Source organism: Microcaecilia unicolor, chromosome 9 (genome assembly GCF_901765095.1).
Source record: "Microcaecilia unicolor chromosome 9, aMicUni1.1, whole genome shotgun sequence".
Lineage (NCBI taxonomy): Eukaryota > Metazoa > Chordata > Amphibia > Gymnophiona > Siphonopidae > Microcaecilia > Microcaecilia unicolor.
Window position 1 is genome coordinate 79,902,363 of NC_044039.1, and position 16,278 is coordinate 79,918,640.

Genomic DNA, 16,278 nt, shown 5'->3' on the forward strand with positions numbered 1-16,278 from the left:
AGCGTCGGATGCCTTTCTCCTGGATTGGGGGGAAGGCCTCCTATATGTTTATCCTCCCATACCTTTGGTGGGGAGGACTTTGCTGAAACTCAGGTAAGACCGAGGCACGATGATTCTGATTGCTCCTTTCTGGCCGCGTCAGATCTGGTTCCCTCTTCTTCTGGCGTTGTCCTCCGAAGAACCGTGGAGATTGGAGTGTTTTCCGACCCTCATTACTCAGAACGAGGGGGCGCTTCTGCATCCCAACCTCCGGTCTCTGGCTCTCATGGCCTAGTTGTTGAGAGCGTAGATTTTGCCTCCTTGGGCCTCTCCAAGGGTGTCTCCCGGGTCTTGCTTGCTTCCAGGAAAGATTCCACTAAAAAGAGTTACTTCTTTCTATGGCGGAGGTTTGCCGTCTGGTGTGACAGCAAGGCCCTAGATCCTCGCTCTTGTCTTACACAGACCCTGCTTGAGTACCTTCTGCACTTGTCCGAGTCTGGTCTTAAGACCAACTCTGTAAGAGTTCTTCTTAGTGCGATTAGTGCATACCATTACCGTGTGGAAGGTAAGCTGATCTCGGGACAGCCTTTAGTTGTTCACTTCATGAGAGGTCTGCTTTTGACAAAGCCCCCCATCAAACCTCCTACAGTGTCATGGGATCTCAATGTCATTCTCACCCAGCTGATGAAACCTCCTTTCGAGCCACTGAATTCATGCCATCTAAAGTACTTGACCTGGAAGGTCATTTTCTTGGTGGCAGTTACTTCAGCTTGCAGAGTCAGTGAGCTTCAAGCCTTGGTAGCTCATGCGCCTTATACCAAATTTCATCATAACAGAGTAGTCCTCCGTACTCACCCTAGGTTCTCGCCGAAGGTGGTGTCGGAATTCCATCTGAACCAGTCAATTGTCTTGCCAACATTCTTTCCCCGTCCTCATACCCGCCCTGCTGAACGCCAGCTGCACACATTGGACTGCAAACGAGCATTGGCCTTCTATCTGGAGCGGACGCAGCCCCACAGACAGTCCGCCCAAATGTTTGTTTCTTTTGAGATGTCGGGAAACGCACCATCTCTAATTGGCTAGCAGATTGCATCTCCTTCGCTTACGCCCAGTCACGGCTCATAGTGTTAGAGCCATGGCAGCATCAGTGGCCCACTTGAAATCAGCCACTATTGAAGAGATTTGCAAGGCTGCGACGTGGTCATCAATCCACACATTCACATCACATTACTGCCTTCAGCAGGATACCCGACGCGACAGTCGGTTCGGGCAGTCGGTGCTGCAGAATCTGTTCGGGGTTTAGAATCCAACTCCAGCCCCCTAGGCCCATTTTTATTCTGTTCCAGGCTGCACTCTCAGTTAGTTGTATAAGTTAGGTCAATCTCAGTTATGTCCTCGCCGTTTCGAGGCCCAATTGACCAATGTTTGTTATTTTGAGTGAGCCTGGGGGCTAGGGATACCCCATTCGTGAGAACAACAGCCTGCTTGTCGTCGGAGAAAGCGAAAGCTACATACCTATAAAAGGTATTCTCCGAGGACAGCAGGCTGATTGTTCTCACCTACCCGCCCGCCTCCCCTTTGGAGTTGTGTCTTCCCTTGTCTATGTCTTTGCTATGTACTGGACTAACGAACACGAGTACGCTTGGGCGGGAAGACGGTCGCGCATGCGCACGTGAGGGCTAGCAAACGCTTTTGCTAGTGAAGATCTCCGATCGGAGGGGCTGCCGTGGACGTCACCCATTCGTGAGAACAATCAGCCTGCTGTCCTCGGAGAATACCTTCTACAGGTATGTAGCTTTCGCTTTACAGCGGAGTGGAATCTGGAGGGGACAGAAATACCTCTTGTCCGAGAAGAGTGGACGCTCCCTCATTCACGCTTATAGAAAGGCTGTCTTCTTGTGGTACTTTCGGGGAGTGCTGGTGATGAACCGCTCCAATTTTCTTGCACTGGGGAAGAGGTCAAGTCCAATGAGGAAATGTCCTTAAGGACACCCTTCCACTTTGTATGAAGCATTAGGATGAGGAAATAGCATTAGTACTGCAAACTGGAGAAGTGCAATCACCAAACCTATTGTATCGCCATCTTGACTCCTCCCCTCATCAATCCAGAAATCTACACATGCTCCTTTGGACCTTCAGCTTAGTTGTAACCAGGACTGAGATCTGGTACCTTGAGCTTCCATCCATAGCTATATGGGGATCTTTCTTTTAGTTTTCATCCCCCTTCTCCCGGCATAACCAATATAGTCATTACAGTGACAGTTCTGAACCAGGGGCCATAAACCAGACTCTCTCTGACTATACTGTTAGCTTTTCCTACTTCTTTATCACACCGACTGACATCTTCAGATCTTTAGAAATAATTATTGATAAATTTCTTTCTTGCCTGATATTTGCTAGTTTCCTTGTCATCAAGCAGATGAAGCCATTACGTATGGGTTGTGTCCATCAACCAGCAGGGGGAGATAGAGAGCACTCAACTTTTCACAGTGCCTCATGGCCAGCCAGCTCCACTGCCTCTTCAGTATTCTCTATCTCCCCAAGCAGGGTGGCTGCAGCTTCTTCAAGCTCCATCAAAAATCTGCCTGGGGGTGGCTCCTGGCTTGCCAGTTGTTAGCCGGGGTGTTAGAGGCTAAAGCAGTTTCACTTTGAAGACATATAGGTTAGCCCTTTCCCTGCCTTACCCATGCCCCCGTGGATGTGGACATATTAGCTTGCTTTTCCCTGTCCTTTCCCACTCAGTGGATCCCGGACGGGATCTGGGTGCCCAGGGCGAGTTTTTCTCCCCTGATTTTGTGTTATTATTGCATAAAGCATACATGCTGAAAAGAGCTCTCCCTCAAGGGTCATCTGAGGCCCGGTGGATTCTGGCCTGGGACTGCCCGCTGAGGCTATTTTCCCGGATAATTGGCATAAAGAAAAGTGTAGAAGGGCTAATTCCCCTTCAGATTGTGGTGCACCTCCTTCCCCCCCCCCCCCCCCCCCCCCCCCCCCCCCCCCCCCCCCCCCCCCGTGGTCGGGCTGTGAGGATTTGGAGAGTTCTGGCAGGCCTTCGTGGTCTGAGGAGCCAGAGTCAGGTGCAGAATTACCACAGGATCTGGATGATCCCTCCGCGGTGAGGATTTTCCACCGTGATGAGCTGCCAGCGCTTATTTCAGATGCCCTACAGGTCCTTTCTGTTGAAGAGCCTGACAGTGGCACGGCCTCCTCTGTGAATCCTAGGATGGCTAGTACCAAAAAGCCTGCTCAAGCCTTTCCTTTGCATGACTCCATCCAAGAGCTTATTTCCGCTCAGTGAGCTGACCCCGAAGGACCTTTGAAAGTTTCCAGGGCTATGGGGCAGTTATACCCTCTGCGTGAGGAGCATTTGGCTCGCTTTGCAATGCCTAAAGTAGATGCCCTAGTCACTGCGGTGACAAAGAGAACTACCCTTCCTGTGGATGGAGGAGTTGCCCTGAAGGATATACAAGACTGTAGGCTGGAAGCAGCACTTAAACGGTCCTTTGAAATTGCAGGTCTTACTGTTCGGGCGTCTGCATGCAGTTGTTATGCTGCTAGAGCCTGCCTGGCGTGGTTGCAACAGGCAGTGGAACAGCCCGGAGATGGAGCGGAGCCCTTCTCGGATGTGGCTCCGCGGATGGAGTCGGCCTTGTCCTTTTTGGCTGATGCCCTTTATGATATTGTCAGAGCTTCGGCTAAACAAATGGTAGTAGCAGTGGCGGCTCACCGTCTTATTTGGCTACGACATTGGGCAGCGAACATGGCCTCTAAGCAAAGATTGGTGAAGTTGCCTTTTCAAGGCCTTCTCCTATTTGGTGAGGAGTTGGAAAAAAAATTGTTAAAGGCCTGGGAGATCCTAATCCCCAGCGCTTGCCCGAAGATAGGCCGAGGCCTTCCTCCAAGGGCCAGGCGGTCCACTCTTTTAGACCTCGCTTCCGTGAAGCTAGAAGGTACCGCCGAGGGCGTTCTGCTGGGTTCACTTCTCGTGCCCGTTTTTCAGCAGAGGAACTCCTTTCGCGCGGACAAGCGTTCCGCAGCCACCGGCTCTAGGCCTGGAGTTCAGGGGCGACCCTCTCAATGATGGTGCGCTGGCCCCCTCCTCGCTTCCTGTCATCGGAGGACATCTTTCCCTCTTTGCCGAGGAGTGGGCCAATATTTCCTCAGATCAGTGGGTTCTGGACCTGATCAGAGATGGCTACAGAATAGAATTCAACGCCCCAGTAAGAGACGTGTTTGTGGAGTCCCGATGCAGTTCTGCCGCCAAACGGGTGGTGGTAGAGGAGACTTTGCAAGGTCTGATTCAGTTAGGGGCCGTGTCCCCGGTACCTCCCGCCGAATACGGCTACGGCCGATACTCCATCTACTTTGTGGTGCCACGAAAAGGTGGGTCTTTTCGCCCTAATCTGGAGTTAAAAGAATTAAACAAGTCCCTGAGAGTGCGGCATTTCCACATGGAAACCCTGCGCTTCGTCATTGCTGCGGTACAGCCAGTAGAGTTTCTCACGTCTCTTGACCTGAAAGAAGCTTACTTGCACATACCAATTTGGCCCCCGCATCAGAAGTTTCTGAGGTTTGTGGTGTTGGGAAAACATTTCCAGTTCCGGGCCTTGCCTTTTGGCCTCGCCACAGCTCCCCAAACCTTTTCGAAGGTAATGGTGGTAGTAGCTGCTTTGCTCAGGCGAGAAGGTATCAGGGTTCACCCATACCTAGACGACTGGCTCATCAGAGCAGACTCTGTAACAGAGAGCTATCAAGCTACAGCCAGAGTGGTCTCAGTACTTCAATCTCTAGGCTGGGTCGTCAATATGGCCAAAAGTCACCTGACCCCCTCGCAATCTCTAGAATATTTGGGGGCCAGGTTCGACACAAACTCGGACTATGTATACCTATCCGAGCTAAGGCGGTGCAAGCTTCAGAATCAGGTCCGTCTGCTCCTGAGGATGCCCTGCCCGCGAGCTTGGGACATTGTCCAGCTGCTGGGATCGATGACAGCCACATTGGAAGTGGTGCCCTGGGCGAGAGCGCACCTGAGACCTCTATAGTATTCTCTACTTCAAAGATGGTCTCCAGTTTCTCAGGATTATCAATGCAGACTTTCTTGGCTCCCTGCGGCCCGACTCAGCATGGAGTGGTGGCTCTCAGACAGCATGCTGCGGCGAGGAATGCTGGTGGCGCTCCCCGATTGGTGTCTAGTAGTGACAGATGCCAGCCTGAAGGACTGGGGTGCACATTGCAAGGGGACACCCGAGGAGTCAGAGTGGTCCATCAACCGCCTGGAGTTGAGAGAGGTGTTTCAGAAGTGACCCTGGAAGGATTGGCTGTCAGAGTGATGTTGGACAACACGACAGCAGTGGCCTACATAAATCGACAAGGCGGCACTCAGTGCAGAGCACTGGCCGCGTAGGCCGAACAGATTTGCCACTGGGCCGAGCTGCATCTTCAGTTTCTGTCGGCAGCTCACATTGCAGGTCAGAGCAATGTGCAAGCCGATTATCTAAGCAGGCATCAGATCGATCCAGCAGAATGGGAACTAGCAGTCGGAGTATTCCTGCAGATATGTGTCAAATGGGGCAAGCCCGTGATGGATCTTATGGCGACGTTCAAATGCCAAAGTCCCGTGCTTCTTCAGCAGACGGAGAGATCGTCGCTCGGCAGGGTTGGATGCCTTGACTCAGCCCTGGCCTCCGGGCCTACTATATGTGTTCCCTCCGTGGCCCTTGATAGGGCGCGTGCTCCTGCGGATTCGGCTGCACCCAGGAGAAGTGGTTCTCATCGCCCCGGATTGGCCCAGGAGGCCTTGGTATGCGGACCTGCGACAGATGCTAGTGGAGGCTCCCCTTCCTTTACCTCTGGTACCGAACCTGTTGTCACAGGGCCTGGTAGCCATGGAGGACGCCTGCCGCTTTGGTCTTATGGCATGGCGATTGAGAGGGCGTAATTGAGGGACAAAGGCTATTCAAACACAGTCATTTCCACTCTCCTGCAGGCCCGCAAGCGTTCCACTTCCGTGGCTTATGCCAGGATTTGGCGCCAGTTTGAGTCTTGGTGTGCTTCAAAAGCGATCACACCCATGCGGGCTCCTATCTCGCCGATTCTGGACTTTTTGCAGGATGGTGTACAAATAGGCTTAATTCCCTGCGGGTGCAAGTGGCAGCGTTGGCCTCCCTTCGTGGTAAGGTTGAAGGCGTGTCTTTAGCTGCTCATCCAGATGTGGCACGGTTTCTTAGTGGGGTGCTTCGGCTCTGGCCTTCCGTGCGAGCACCCTGTCCAGCTTGGAACCTGCGGCTAGTTTTGAAGGCCCTGCAGGCTTCTCCTTTTGAGCCGCTTCGGCGAGCATCGGAGAAGGATTTGACACAAAAGGCCGTTTTTCTTGTGGCCATTACTTCGGCGAGACGGGTTTCAGAGCTCCAGGCGCTGTCCTGTAGAGACCCATTTCTGCAATTCTCAGAGTCCGGGGTCACGGTTCGGACCGTGCCTTCCTTCATGCCTAAGGTGGTTTCAGCGTTTCACCTAAACCAGCCTATTTTCTTGCCCTCCTTTGATAAGCAGGAGTTTCCAGAATCTTTTGGGCAGTTGCACCTGTTGGATGTGCGCAGGACTCTGCTGCAGTATCTGCGAGTTACTATCTCTTTCAGGATCTATGATTATCTGTTTGTTTTGCTATCAGGTCCTCGCAGAGGGTCTCCAGCGTCTAAAGCCACTATTGCCCGCTGGCTCAAAGAAACTATCTTTTCAGCTTATCTGCTTGCCGGCCGGTCTCCACCTGTAGCCTTTAAGGCACAGTCTACCAGAGCGATTTCTTCCTCTTGGGCTGAAACTGGAGCACTCTCTCGTCAAGAGATATGCAGTGCAGCAACATGGGCTTCTAAGCTCTCTTTTGCCCGACATTACAGGCTGGATGTGGCTGCTAGGAGAGATGCGCGTTTTGGAGCACAAGTGCTAGCGCGTGGTGTGACCTGTTCCCACCCTATATAGGGATTGCTTTGTTACATCCCATACGTAATGGCTTCATCTGCTTGATGACAAGGAAGGGAAAATTAGGTTCTTACCTTGGTAATTTTCTTTCCTTTAGTCATAGCAGATGAAGCCATGAGCCCTCCCTGTATGATTGTCTGTATGCTGTGAATCTGTTTCAGGTTCTGTTCTTGTTTCCTGAAGTTCCTTCCTTGGGAGAAAGTTGGAAAACAGTCTTCAGGATTCATGTTCACTTATAGGAGGATGAGTCCATTCCCTCTAGTTTATGTTTTGGAGGATGAGTTTATTCCCTCCAGGAGGTTGCGTGTATCCCCTCCAGTTATACAATAAGGAGGACGAGTTTATTCCCTCCAGGAGGATGTGTTCATTCCCTCCTTTTGAGTTCATGCCCTTGTTAAAGGGCCATCGTTCGCTGTGAGGAAAGTTCATGTTATTCCCATTGTGGTTTGCCATACTGCTTTGGAAGCTTCAAATATTGAAGAGGCAGTGGAGCTGGCTGGCCATGAGGCATTGTGAAAAGTTGAGTGCTCTCTATCTCCCCCTGCTGGTTGATGGACACAACCCATATGTAATGGCTTCATCTGCTGTGACTAAAGGAAAGAAAATTACCAAGGTAAGAACCTAATTTTCCCATTTTTCTCTGTATTGACCAGTATTGGAGGCCTTATTAAAGTTCAGATAGGATTCCATTTTAGTATTTCAAATTGCACAGTCTAACATAAGCATAACTGATTTTATCTTCTTTTCTCTCTCTTTACTCTTCTCTCCAACCAACAGCCAATCTATATTTCAAATACTGTAAAATTAAAAGAGAAGACATTATGAAATAGTAATTCTAATATTTAGTTTCTTCTAATAGCAGTGAACTCAGAAGCTTTTCAAGAACAGCAGAAACAAAAATCAAGGATCCCACAGGCTTCAACCAATATATTTTGTATGGAAGGTTATGTGATGGATGAAATTGAGATGGCTTTCAAGGAAAAGGTAAGAAAATATTCAGACAACTATAATGGCATAATAGTTTATGCTTGTGTTACTGTTAGGTGGGAACATAGAATATGACAGCTTACCCAGTTTGCCCATCCACACCTCTTGCTCAGCTGTACAGTTCCATTAGAGGTCATCTGTGCTTGCCCAATTCTTTTTGAATTCTCATACTGTTACCTGAAAGCTGTTTCATATGTCCACCACCCTTCACATAGAGAAACATTTCTTTAGATTACTTCTGACTCTACTTCCTTTTACCTTCTTTCCATGATCATTCAGTCTAGAGCCTCTTTACAGTTAAGGTAGACCTGCCTCCTGTGCATTTATACTTTAGATGTATATAAATGTGTTACATCTCCCCTTTCCCAGATTTGTTTGGGGCATACAAGTTTAGATAAAAATTTTCCCCATATGATTTATGATTACTATTTTAGTCATAGCCATCTTGATTTGTTCCACCTGGTTTATATTCTTTTAAATGTGCAGGCTCCAAAATTGCACAAAGTACTCCAAATGAGGTCTCAGTGAAGGCAATCTCACCTTCTTTTTGTTGCTGCCATTTCATCTTCCTTTGTATCTAAGCATCCTTATGACTGTTGCTATCATCATTTTGATTACCAGTTTGGCTGTGTGGTAATGTGAGCAGGGTTGGAGCAGGAGGCCTTAATAAAATACAGCCAGACAAGGAAAAAAATGAAACAAAACCCCTTTATTAAACAAATACTGAACCCTGTTATCTCACAGGTCTCTTTAGTTTCAGAGGCAAACTTTGCGCACGCCTGTAGCTGACAGATCTTAACTCCACAGTTACAGCTACATACAGCTACATACAGAGTTTCACAACACAGGTCTGGCTCTAGCTAGACCTCAAGAACATGGTTCTTGTAAAGCTAAAGTTAAAAGCTTAGCCTACCTTAGCCAGGTTCTGGTAGCTTACACATTAGCAGGGGAGACCTACACTACAGGGCAGCATCTCCCCTCCCAGGGTCTCCCTGTTCTGTTTTTCCAGAGGGCCTTTACTTCCTGTTCACTGTTGAGTACCGCCCTCATGGCCAGACAGCCTAACATCCAGTGGCATTTCTAGACATAAATATTTGGGGTGGCAACAGGGGGGCAAGCTAGGTATGTTGGGGAGGGGGGAGGGAGGAGTCAAAGTGATATTTCCATACGTATTCCCTTTCCCCCCTCCACTTTTAAATTAGCAATCTTCTATACATAAAAGAAATTCTCCTCTCTCCAGGCTGTTCAAATTTCCCAGTAAAACCATAATTATATAATTGATAGCATCATTCAACAAATTCTTCTATGTTGTGTGTAGTTTGGATTCTCTACAGGATTGGTCAGAATCTCAATATAAACCTTGATGCTCCAGTTCTGTATCACATATTCCCCAACAATGACTACCCCAATGCAATTAGCCACTCAAAAAATATTCAAGTTATGACAATCAACTCGGGAACAGCACATGGCACCTTCCACTGCTAGATACTTTGTTTAAAGTACATGGGTTTTTGTTTACATGGTGACTACTACTACTACTTATCACTTCTATAGCGCTACAAGGCATACGCAGCGCCTAAGTGTTTCTGAACCCAGTCCTTGAGGCACAGCTAGCCAGTCGGGTTTTCGGGATATCTGCAATGAAGATGCATAAGTCTGTATACCAAGGAGGTATTGTATGAAATCTCTCTTATAACGTGGAGGGGCATAATCGAACGGGGCCGGCCATCTATATGGGCAACCATCTCTAAGGCCGGCCCCGGAAAGCAGTATACCCAACCGTATTATCGAAACAAGATGGCCGGCCATCTTTCGTTTTGATAATACAGCCGGGGCCAGCCAAATGTCAACATTTGGGCCGGCGTTAGAGATGGCCGGCCTTAGAGATTGCCACCATTGGTTTTTGCCGATAATGGAAACTAATGGCAGACATCTCAAACCCGGCCAAATCCAATGCATTTGGTCATGGGAGGAGCCAGCATTTATAGTGCAGTGGTCCCCCTCACATGCCAGGACACTAACCGGGCAACCTAGGGGGCACTTCAGTGGACTTCACAAATTGCTCCCAGGTGCATAGCTCCCTTACCTTAGGTGCTGAGCCCCCCAAAAACCTCCAACACCCACTACCCACAACTGTACAACACTACCATAGCCCTTATGGTTGAAGGGGGGCACCTATATGTGGGTACAGTGGGTTTTGGGTGGGTTTTGGAGGGCTCCCATTTACCACCACAAGTGTAACAGGTTTGGGGGGGGATGGGCCTGGGTCCGCCTGCCTGAAGTCCACTGTAGCACCCAGTGAATGTGGTAAAGGGAGTTAGCTTAGCGGAGTTTAAAAAAGGTTTGGACAGCTTCCTAAAGGAAAAGTCCATAGACCATTATTAAATGGACGTGGGGAAAATCCACTAGTTCTGGGGTAAGCAGTATAAAATGTTTTGTACTTTTTTGGGATCGTGCCAGGTATCTGTGACCTGGATTGGCCACTGTTGGAGACAGGATGCTGGGCTTGATGGACCTTTGGTCTTTCCCAGTATGGCTGTACTTATGTAATTATGCACTAAAACTGCTCCAGAGACCTGCTGTCACACTGGTCAGGAAAAATGAGCCCTTGGGCCACTACCGATAACTCGCAACGGCAGGAGAACCACCCAAACAGGCAGCAAGGCGGACCACAGACAGACGGGCCCAGGCCTGACTGGAGCAGCTGGACTGGAACAGAAGCAATAAGCAGTAAGCTGGAGAATAGTCCACGAATCAAGCAGAGTCTTACTGGCAGGCAGCAAAGCAGAATAAACCAGGAAACAAGCAGACTCTTGGGTAGGCAGCAAACAGTAGAATAAACCAGGAAACAAGCAGGGTCTTGGGCAGGCAGCGAGCAGTAGAATAAACCAGGAAACAAGCAGGGTCTAGCTGAAACTGAAAGTAGCAAGGTTATCACTGCAACAAACTCTCACAGATGAAAACTCTTCTGAGGACCTCTGTTGCAAAGGCAAACTAGAAAGTTTCCAGGAGGTTAATAAAGGCAAAATACCAGGGAGGTCCCCAGGTAAGGGTGCTGCTTAGTTCCAAAAATCCCAAGACAGTCTGGAAGGTTGGAAGATCCGGACCAGACCAGAATGATTTCTGGAACATGTGAAACAACAAGCAGATAGTCCATCGCAGCCAACAGGTCTGACCACCAGGTGGCAAAATGAATGAGAGCATGAAACATGGGCACAATCGTGACACCTGCATACTTCTGTCATGGAGCTGGGTATGACATTTGAGGCTGGCATACAGGCTGGCAAAAAATGTAAAAAAAAAATTTTTTGGGGGTGGGAGGGGGTTGGTGACCACTGGAGGAGTAAGGGTAGGTGATCCTCGATTCCCTCCGGTGGTCATCTGGTGAGTTGGGGCACTTTTTGAGGCTTGGTCCTAAAAATAAATGGACCAAGTGAAGCTGGCCAAGTGCTCATCAGAGCTGGCCTTCTTTTTTCCATTATCGGCCGAAGCCGACCATCTTGTAACCACGCCCCCATCCCGCCTTCCGTGCCCTGCCAAAACGCCCTCTTTAACTTTGGCCGGCCCTGCGACGGAAAGCAGTTGAAGGAGGCCAAAATTGGCTTTCGATTATACTGATTTGGCCAGGTTTAGGAGATGGCCGACCATCTCCCGATTTGTGTCAGAAGATGGCCGCCCTTCTCCTTCGAAAATGAGCAGGATAGTACCATAGTAGATGACGACAGATAAAGACCCATACGGTCCATCCAGTCTGCCCAACAAGATTAACTCATTACACATAGAATGCACCTTCATTGTAGATATCCCCAAAACCAGCACTGCTCCAGAAGTGGAGATCCTGCTAGTCCTGAGCAGTTTTATTTTTCAAACAGGTGAGATACTTTGAAAAATAACACAAAACCCTGCAAAAAGCACTCAAGATCTATATAGAAAAGTTACCAAACCATAATAGCCCTGCCCCTAACTCACATATGAAGACAAGCCCTAGAGCACAAAAATAACCTGCTACTGGGAAACTGGAACAAGATAGATTGCTGCATAATCCTACACAGACACCACATGTCAGCAGAATCCATCACCTTAGTTGCAGATGCAGAACATGACTCTCACCTGATACAAAACAGGGAACCGCAAAAGACATGCAGACAAAACTCGAAATGGAGACAAAAACTGAACAGAGATACCAGACTCTGCATGTCGTGCAACACCAGAGAAATAGAAAGAAATGCTTGTCCTCCTGTACAGTGTAACATAAAGCCAACAGATGTAAACATAATTCAAACACTAAACAGAAAATAAAATCACTTTTCCTACCTTTTTGTTGTCTGGTGATTTTATTGTTCTAATCATCTTATTCCCAATCTCTGGTTCTGCTTTCCTCTGTTTGTGCTCTTAACTCTGTTTCCATGGCCCTCTAGAATCCACCAATGTATATGTGTACCTGTAAAATATGTGTATATTTACATAATACTGCTTGAGTGGAATTTTGGCATTTATACAAGAATGTGCACACGTGGAGGAGCATATTCGAACGGGGACGACCATCTCTGAGGACTTTCCCGCAAATGGGCAGGGTATCCCGTATTATCGAAACAAGATGGGCGTCCATCTTTCATTTCGATAATGCGGTCGGGGACGCCCAAATCTCAACATTTAGGTCGACTTTAGAGACGGTCGACCTAAATGTTGAGATGGTCGTCCTTAGAGATGGGCGACTTCGGTTTTCTCTGATAATGGAAACCGAGGACGCCCATCTCAAAAACGACCAAATTCAAAGTATTTGGTCATGGGAGGAGCCAGCATTCGTAGTGCACTGGTCCCCCTCACATGCCAGGGCACCAACCGGGCACCCTAGGGAGCACTGCAGTGGACTTCACAAATTGCTCCCAGGTGCATAGCTCCCTTACCTTGTGTGCTGAGCCCCCCAAAGGTCCCAAAACCCACTCTCCACAACTGTACACCACTACCATAGCCCTAAGGGATGAAGGGGGGCACCTACATGTGGGTACAGTGGGTTTCGGGTGAGCTTTGGAGGGCTCACATTTACCACCACAAGTGAAACAGGTGGGGGGGATGGGCCTGGGTCCGCTTGTCTGAAGTGCACTGCAGTACCCACTAAAAACTGCTCCAGGGACCTGCATACTGCTGTGATGGAGCTGGGTATGACATTTGAGGCTGGCATAGAGGCTGGCAAAAAATGTTTTTTAATTTTTTTTTAGGGTGGGAGGGGGTTGGTGACCACTGGGGGAGTAAGGGGAGGTTATCCCCCATTCCCTCCAGAGGTCATCTGGTCAGTTTGGGCACCTTTTCGAGGCTTGGTTGTGAAAAAAAAGGGACCAAGTAAAGTCGGCCAAATGCTCGTTAGGGATGCCCTTCTTTTTTCCATTATCAGCTGAGGACGCCCATCTCTTAACCACGCCCCTGTCATGCCTTCGCTACGCTGCCGACACCCCCCCCATGAACTTTGGTCGTCCCCGTGACGGAAAGCTGTTGAGGATGCCTAAAATCGGCTTTCGATTATGCCGATTTGGGTGACCCTGAGAGAAGGACGCCCATCTCCCGATTTGTGTCGAAATATGGGCGTCCTTCTCTTTCGATTATGCCCCTGATACTTACATATATGCTATTGTTCTAATAATTTATGTACATATTCACCATTATTCTAATAGTTTAAGCACAAATTCAGTGCCTAAATGTTAGCTACCACTTTATAAAATTATCCCCTCGTTCGCATATGAACTAAAATGTGCTAAGGTCAACTGTCAACGTCAACGTTCCCTCTCATGTGCATGAAAATTCTCTACTCATATTCTTCCTATCAGGAGTTTTACATCAATATTTGCTAATTTAATCACAAGAGGTAGGCAGGCTCTGTGGGATTCCCAAGGGACATGCTCAGACATACCAAGTCATATGCATTTGAGCTCCTTCTCCAACTCAGATGGCTAGTTGCCCTCTGCACCTGCAATGGCTCCTAGCTGCTCCCTGCTCCCATGGTCTGGCATCTCTTTCTTGCTTCTTTTCCTTCTCTGCCCTCCCCCCATGGCCTGGCATCTGTCACTTCTCCCCAGCAGCCCAATAACCTTGCCTCTGTGGCTAGACAATGTTGAAGACTCATTGCCTCTGTCTGGCACAGGCCCCTCCTTTCTGCGTGTCTACTTCCTCTGATGCAACTTCCTATTTCTGGCAGACAGGACACAGCAGAAGGAAGGGCTGGAGGCAGTGTGTCTTCAATACTGCTGGCCACAGAGGCAAAGTTGGCAGGCCACTAGAGCAGGAGAGAGGAAACATTCCTAGACTGGGAGAGAGGGAGGGGAGAGATGCCGGGATGGGGGCGGGGCAGAGGGGGAAAGAAGGGTTGATTGGGACGTGGGTAAAGGAGGCAGAGAGAGAAAGGGATATTCTAGACCAATTGGTGGTGGTGGGGGGGAGGTGAAAAAGATGTTGAGATTCACAGAGCAAGGAGGAAGAGAGATGTTGGACCCATGGGGGAGGGGGGTACAGGATGGACAGAGAGAGAGAGGTGAGGGGAGAAGCTGGACATGGGGAAGGGATATGGACAAAGAGGGGGGATGCTGAATAGGGCAAAATTAAGGACACAAAATAGGAGATGCTTAACAAAGCAGGATGATAGGGACAAGGGCACGGAGGGGAAATGCTGGACAGGATAGATAGTGTCATAGCCATGGCTGTGCTCTGACACCCCAAATCTCCTTTTCCATCCTGGAGTCGGCTTCCTTGGCCCTCTGGCAGCTCTCCCATCATGCTGGGCTGCTTGCTCGGCCGTTCCCTAGGCTCTGGGATGCTCCCTTGGCTTGGTATCCTGCTCTCAATGCTGACCTCTCCCTACCTCTTAGGTCGACCTAAATGTTGAGATTTGGGCGTCCCCGACCGTATTATCGAAACGAAAGATGGACGCCCATCTTCGATAATATGGGATGCCCTGCCCCTTCGCGGGGATATCTTCAGAGATGGGTGCCCTTAGAGATAGACGTCCTCTTTCGAAAATGCCCCTCTTTAGGTCCCATACTGTGGGCATTCATTTTATTTATCAGTCACCTATGCAGAATCATGTCAAAGGTTTTGCTAAAATCCAGGTACACCACATCTAGTGCCCTGCCCATGTCCAAGTGCTTCATTAACCAGTTAAAGAAGTCAATCAGATTTGTCTAACAAGATCTGCCTCTAGTGAAGCCATGTTGCCTCAGGTCCTGCAGTCCATTCAATTTGAGAAACCTCACAATCCTGTGCTTTAGAAGTGTTTCCATTAGTTTACTCACCACTCAGGTCAGACTGACCAGTCTGTAATTCGCAACGTCCTCCTTTGAAGTGATTTGAAGAGGTGTGATGTACATAAGTACATAAGTATTGCCATACTGGGAAAGAGCAAAGGTCCATCAAGCCCAGCATCCTGTTTCCAACAGTGGCCAATCCAGGTCACAAATACCTGGCAAGATCTCAAAAAAGTACAAAACATTTTATACTGCTTATCCCAGAAATAGTGCATTTTCCCCAAGTCCATTTAATAATGATCTATGGACTTTTCCTTTAGGATGCCATCCAAACCTTTTTTAAACTCCACTAAGCTAACCACCTTTACCACATTTTCTGGAAACGAATTCCAGAGTTTAATTACACATTGAGAGAAGAAACCTTTTCTCCGATTTGTTTTAAATTTACTACACTGTAGCTTTATTGCAAGCCCCCTAGTCCTAGTATTTTTGGAAAGTGTAAACAGACGCTTCACATCTACCTGTTCAACTCCACTCATTATTTTATAGACTCTATCATATCTCCCCTCAGCCGCCTTTTCTCCAAGCTGAAGAGCCCTAGCCGCTTCAGCCTTTCCTCATAGGGATGTCGTCCCATCCCCTTTATCATTTTCGTCACCCTTCTCTGCACCTTTTCTAATTTCACTACATCTTTTTTGAGATGCGGCGACCAGAATTGAACACAATATTCAAGGTGCGGTTGCACCATGGAGTGATACAAAGGCATTATAACATCCTCATTTTTGTTTTCCATTCCTTTTTCTAATAATACCTAAACATTCTATTTGCTTTCTTAGCCACAGCAGCACACTGAGCAGAAGGTTTCAATGTATCATCAACAACAACACCTAGATCCCTTTCTTGGTCCATGACTCCTAATGTGGAACCTTGCATGATGTAGCTATAATTTGGGTTCCTCTTTCCCACATGCATCACTTTGCACTTGCTCACATTAAACGTCATCTGCCATTTAGACGCCCAGTCTCCCAGTTTCGTAAGGTCCTCTTGTAATTTTTCACAATCTTCCCGCGATTTAATGTTTGAATAACTTTGTCTCATCAGCTAA

The 16,278-nt window shown here is 48.4% G+C and overlaps 1 protein-coding gene across 1 annotated transcript in view; it reads left to right on the top strand.

Moving 5' to 3' along the window:
* EFCAB6 (EF-hand calcium binding domain 6) overlaps positions 1 to 16,278 on the top strand; it is a 1,149,121-nt gene that overhangs the window by 350,504 nt on the left and 782,339 nt on the right. Inside the window, exon 8 of the mRNA XM_030215418.1 lies at positions 7,814 to 7,938. Coding sequence (XP_030071278.1) covers positions 7,814 to 7,938 — 125 coding nt within the window. The remainder of the gene's footprint in view (positions 1 to 7,813; positions 7,939 to 16,278) is intronic.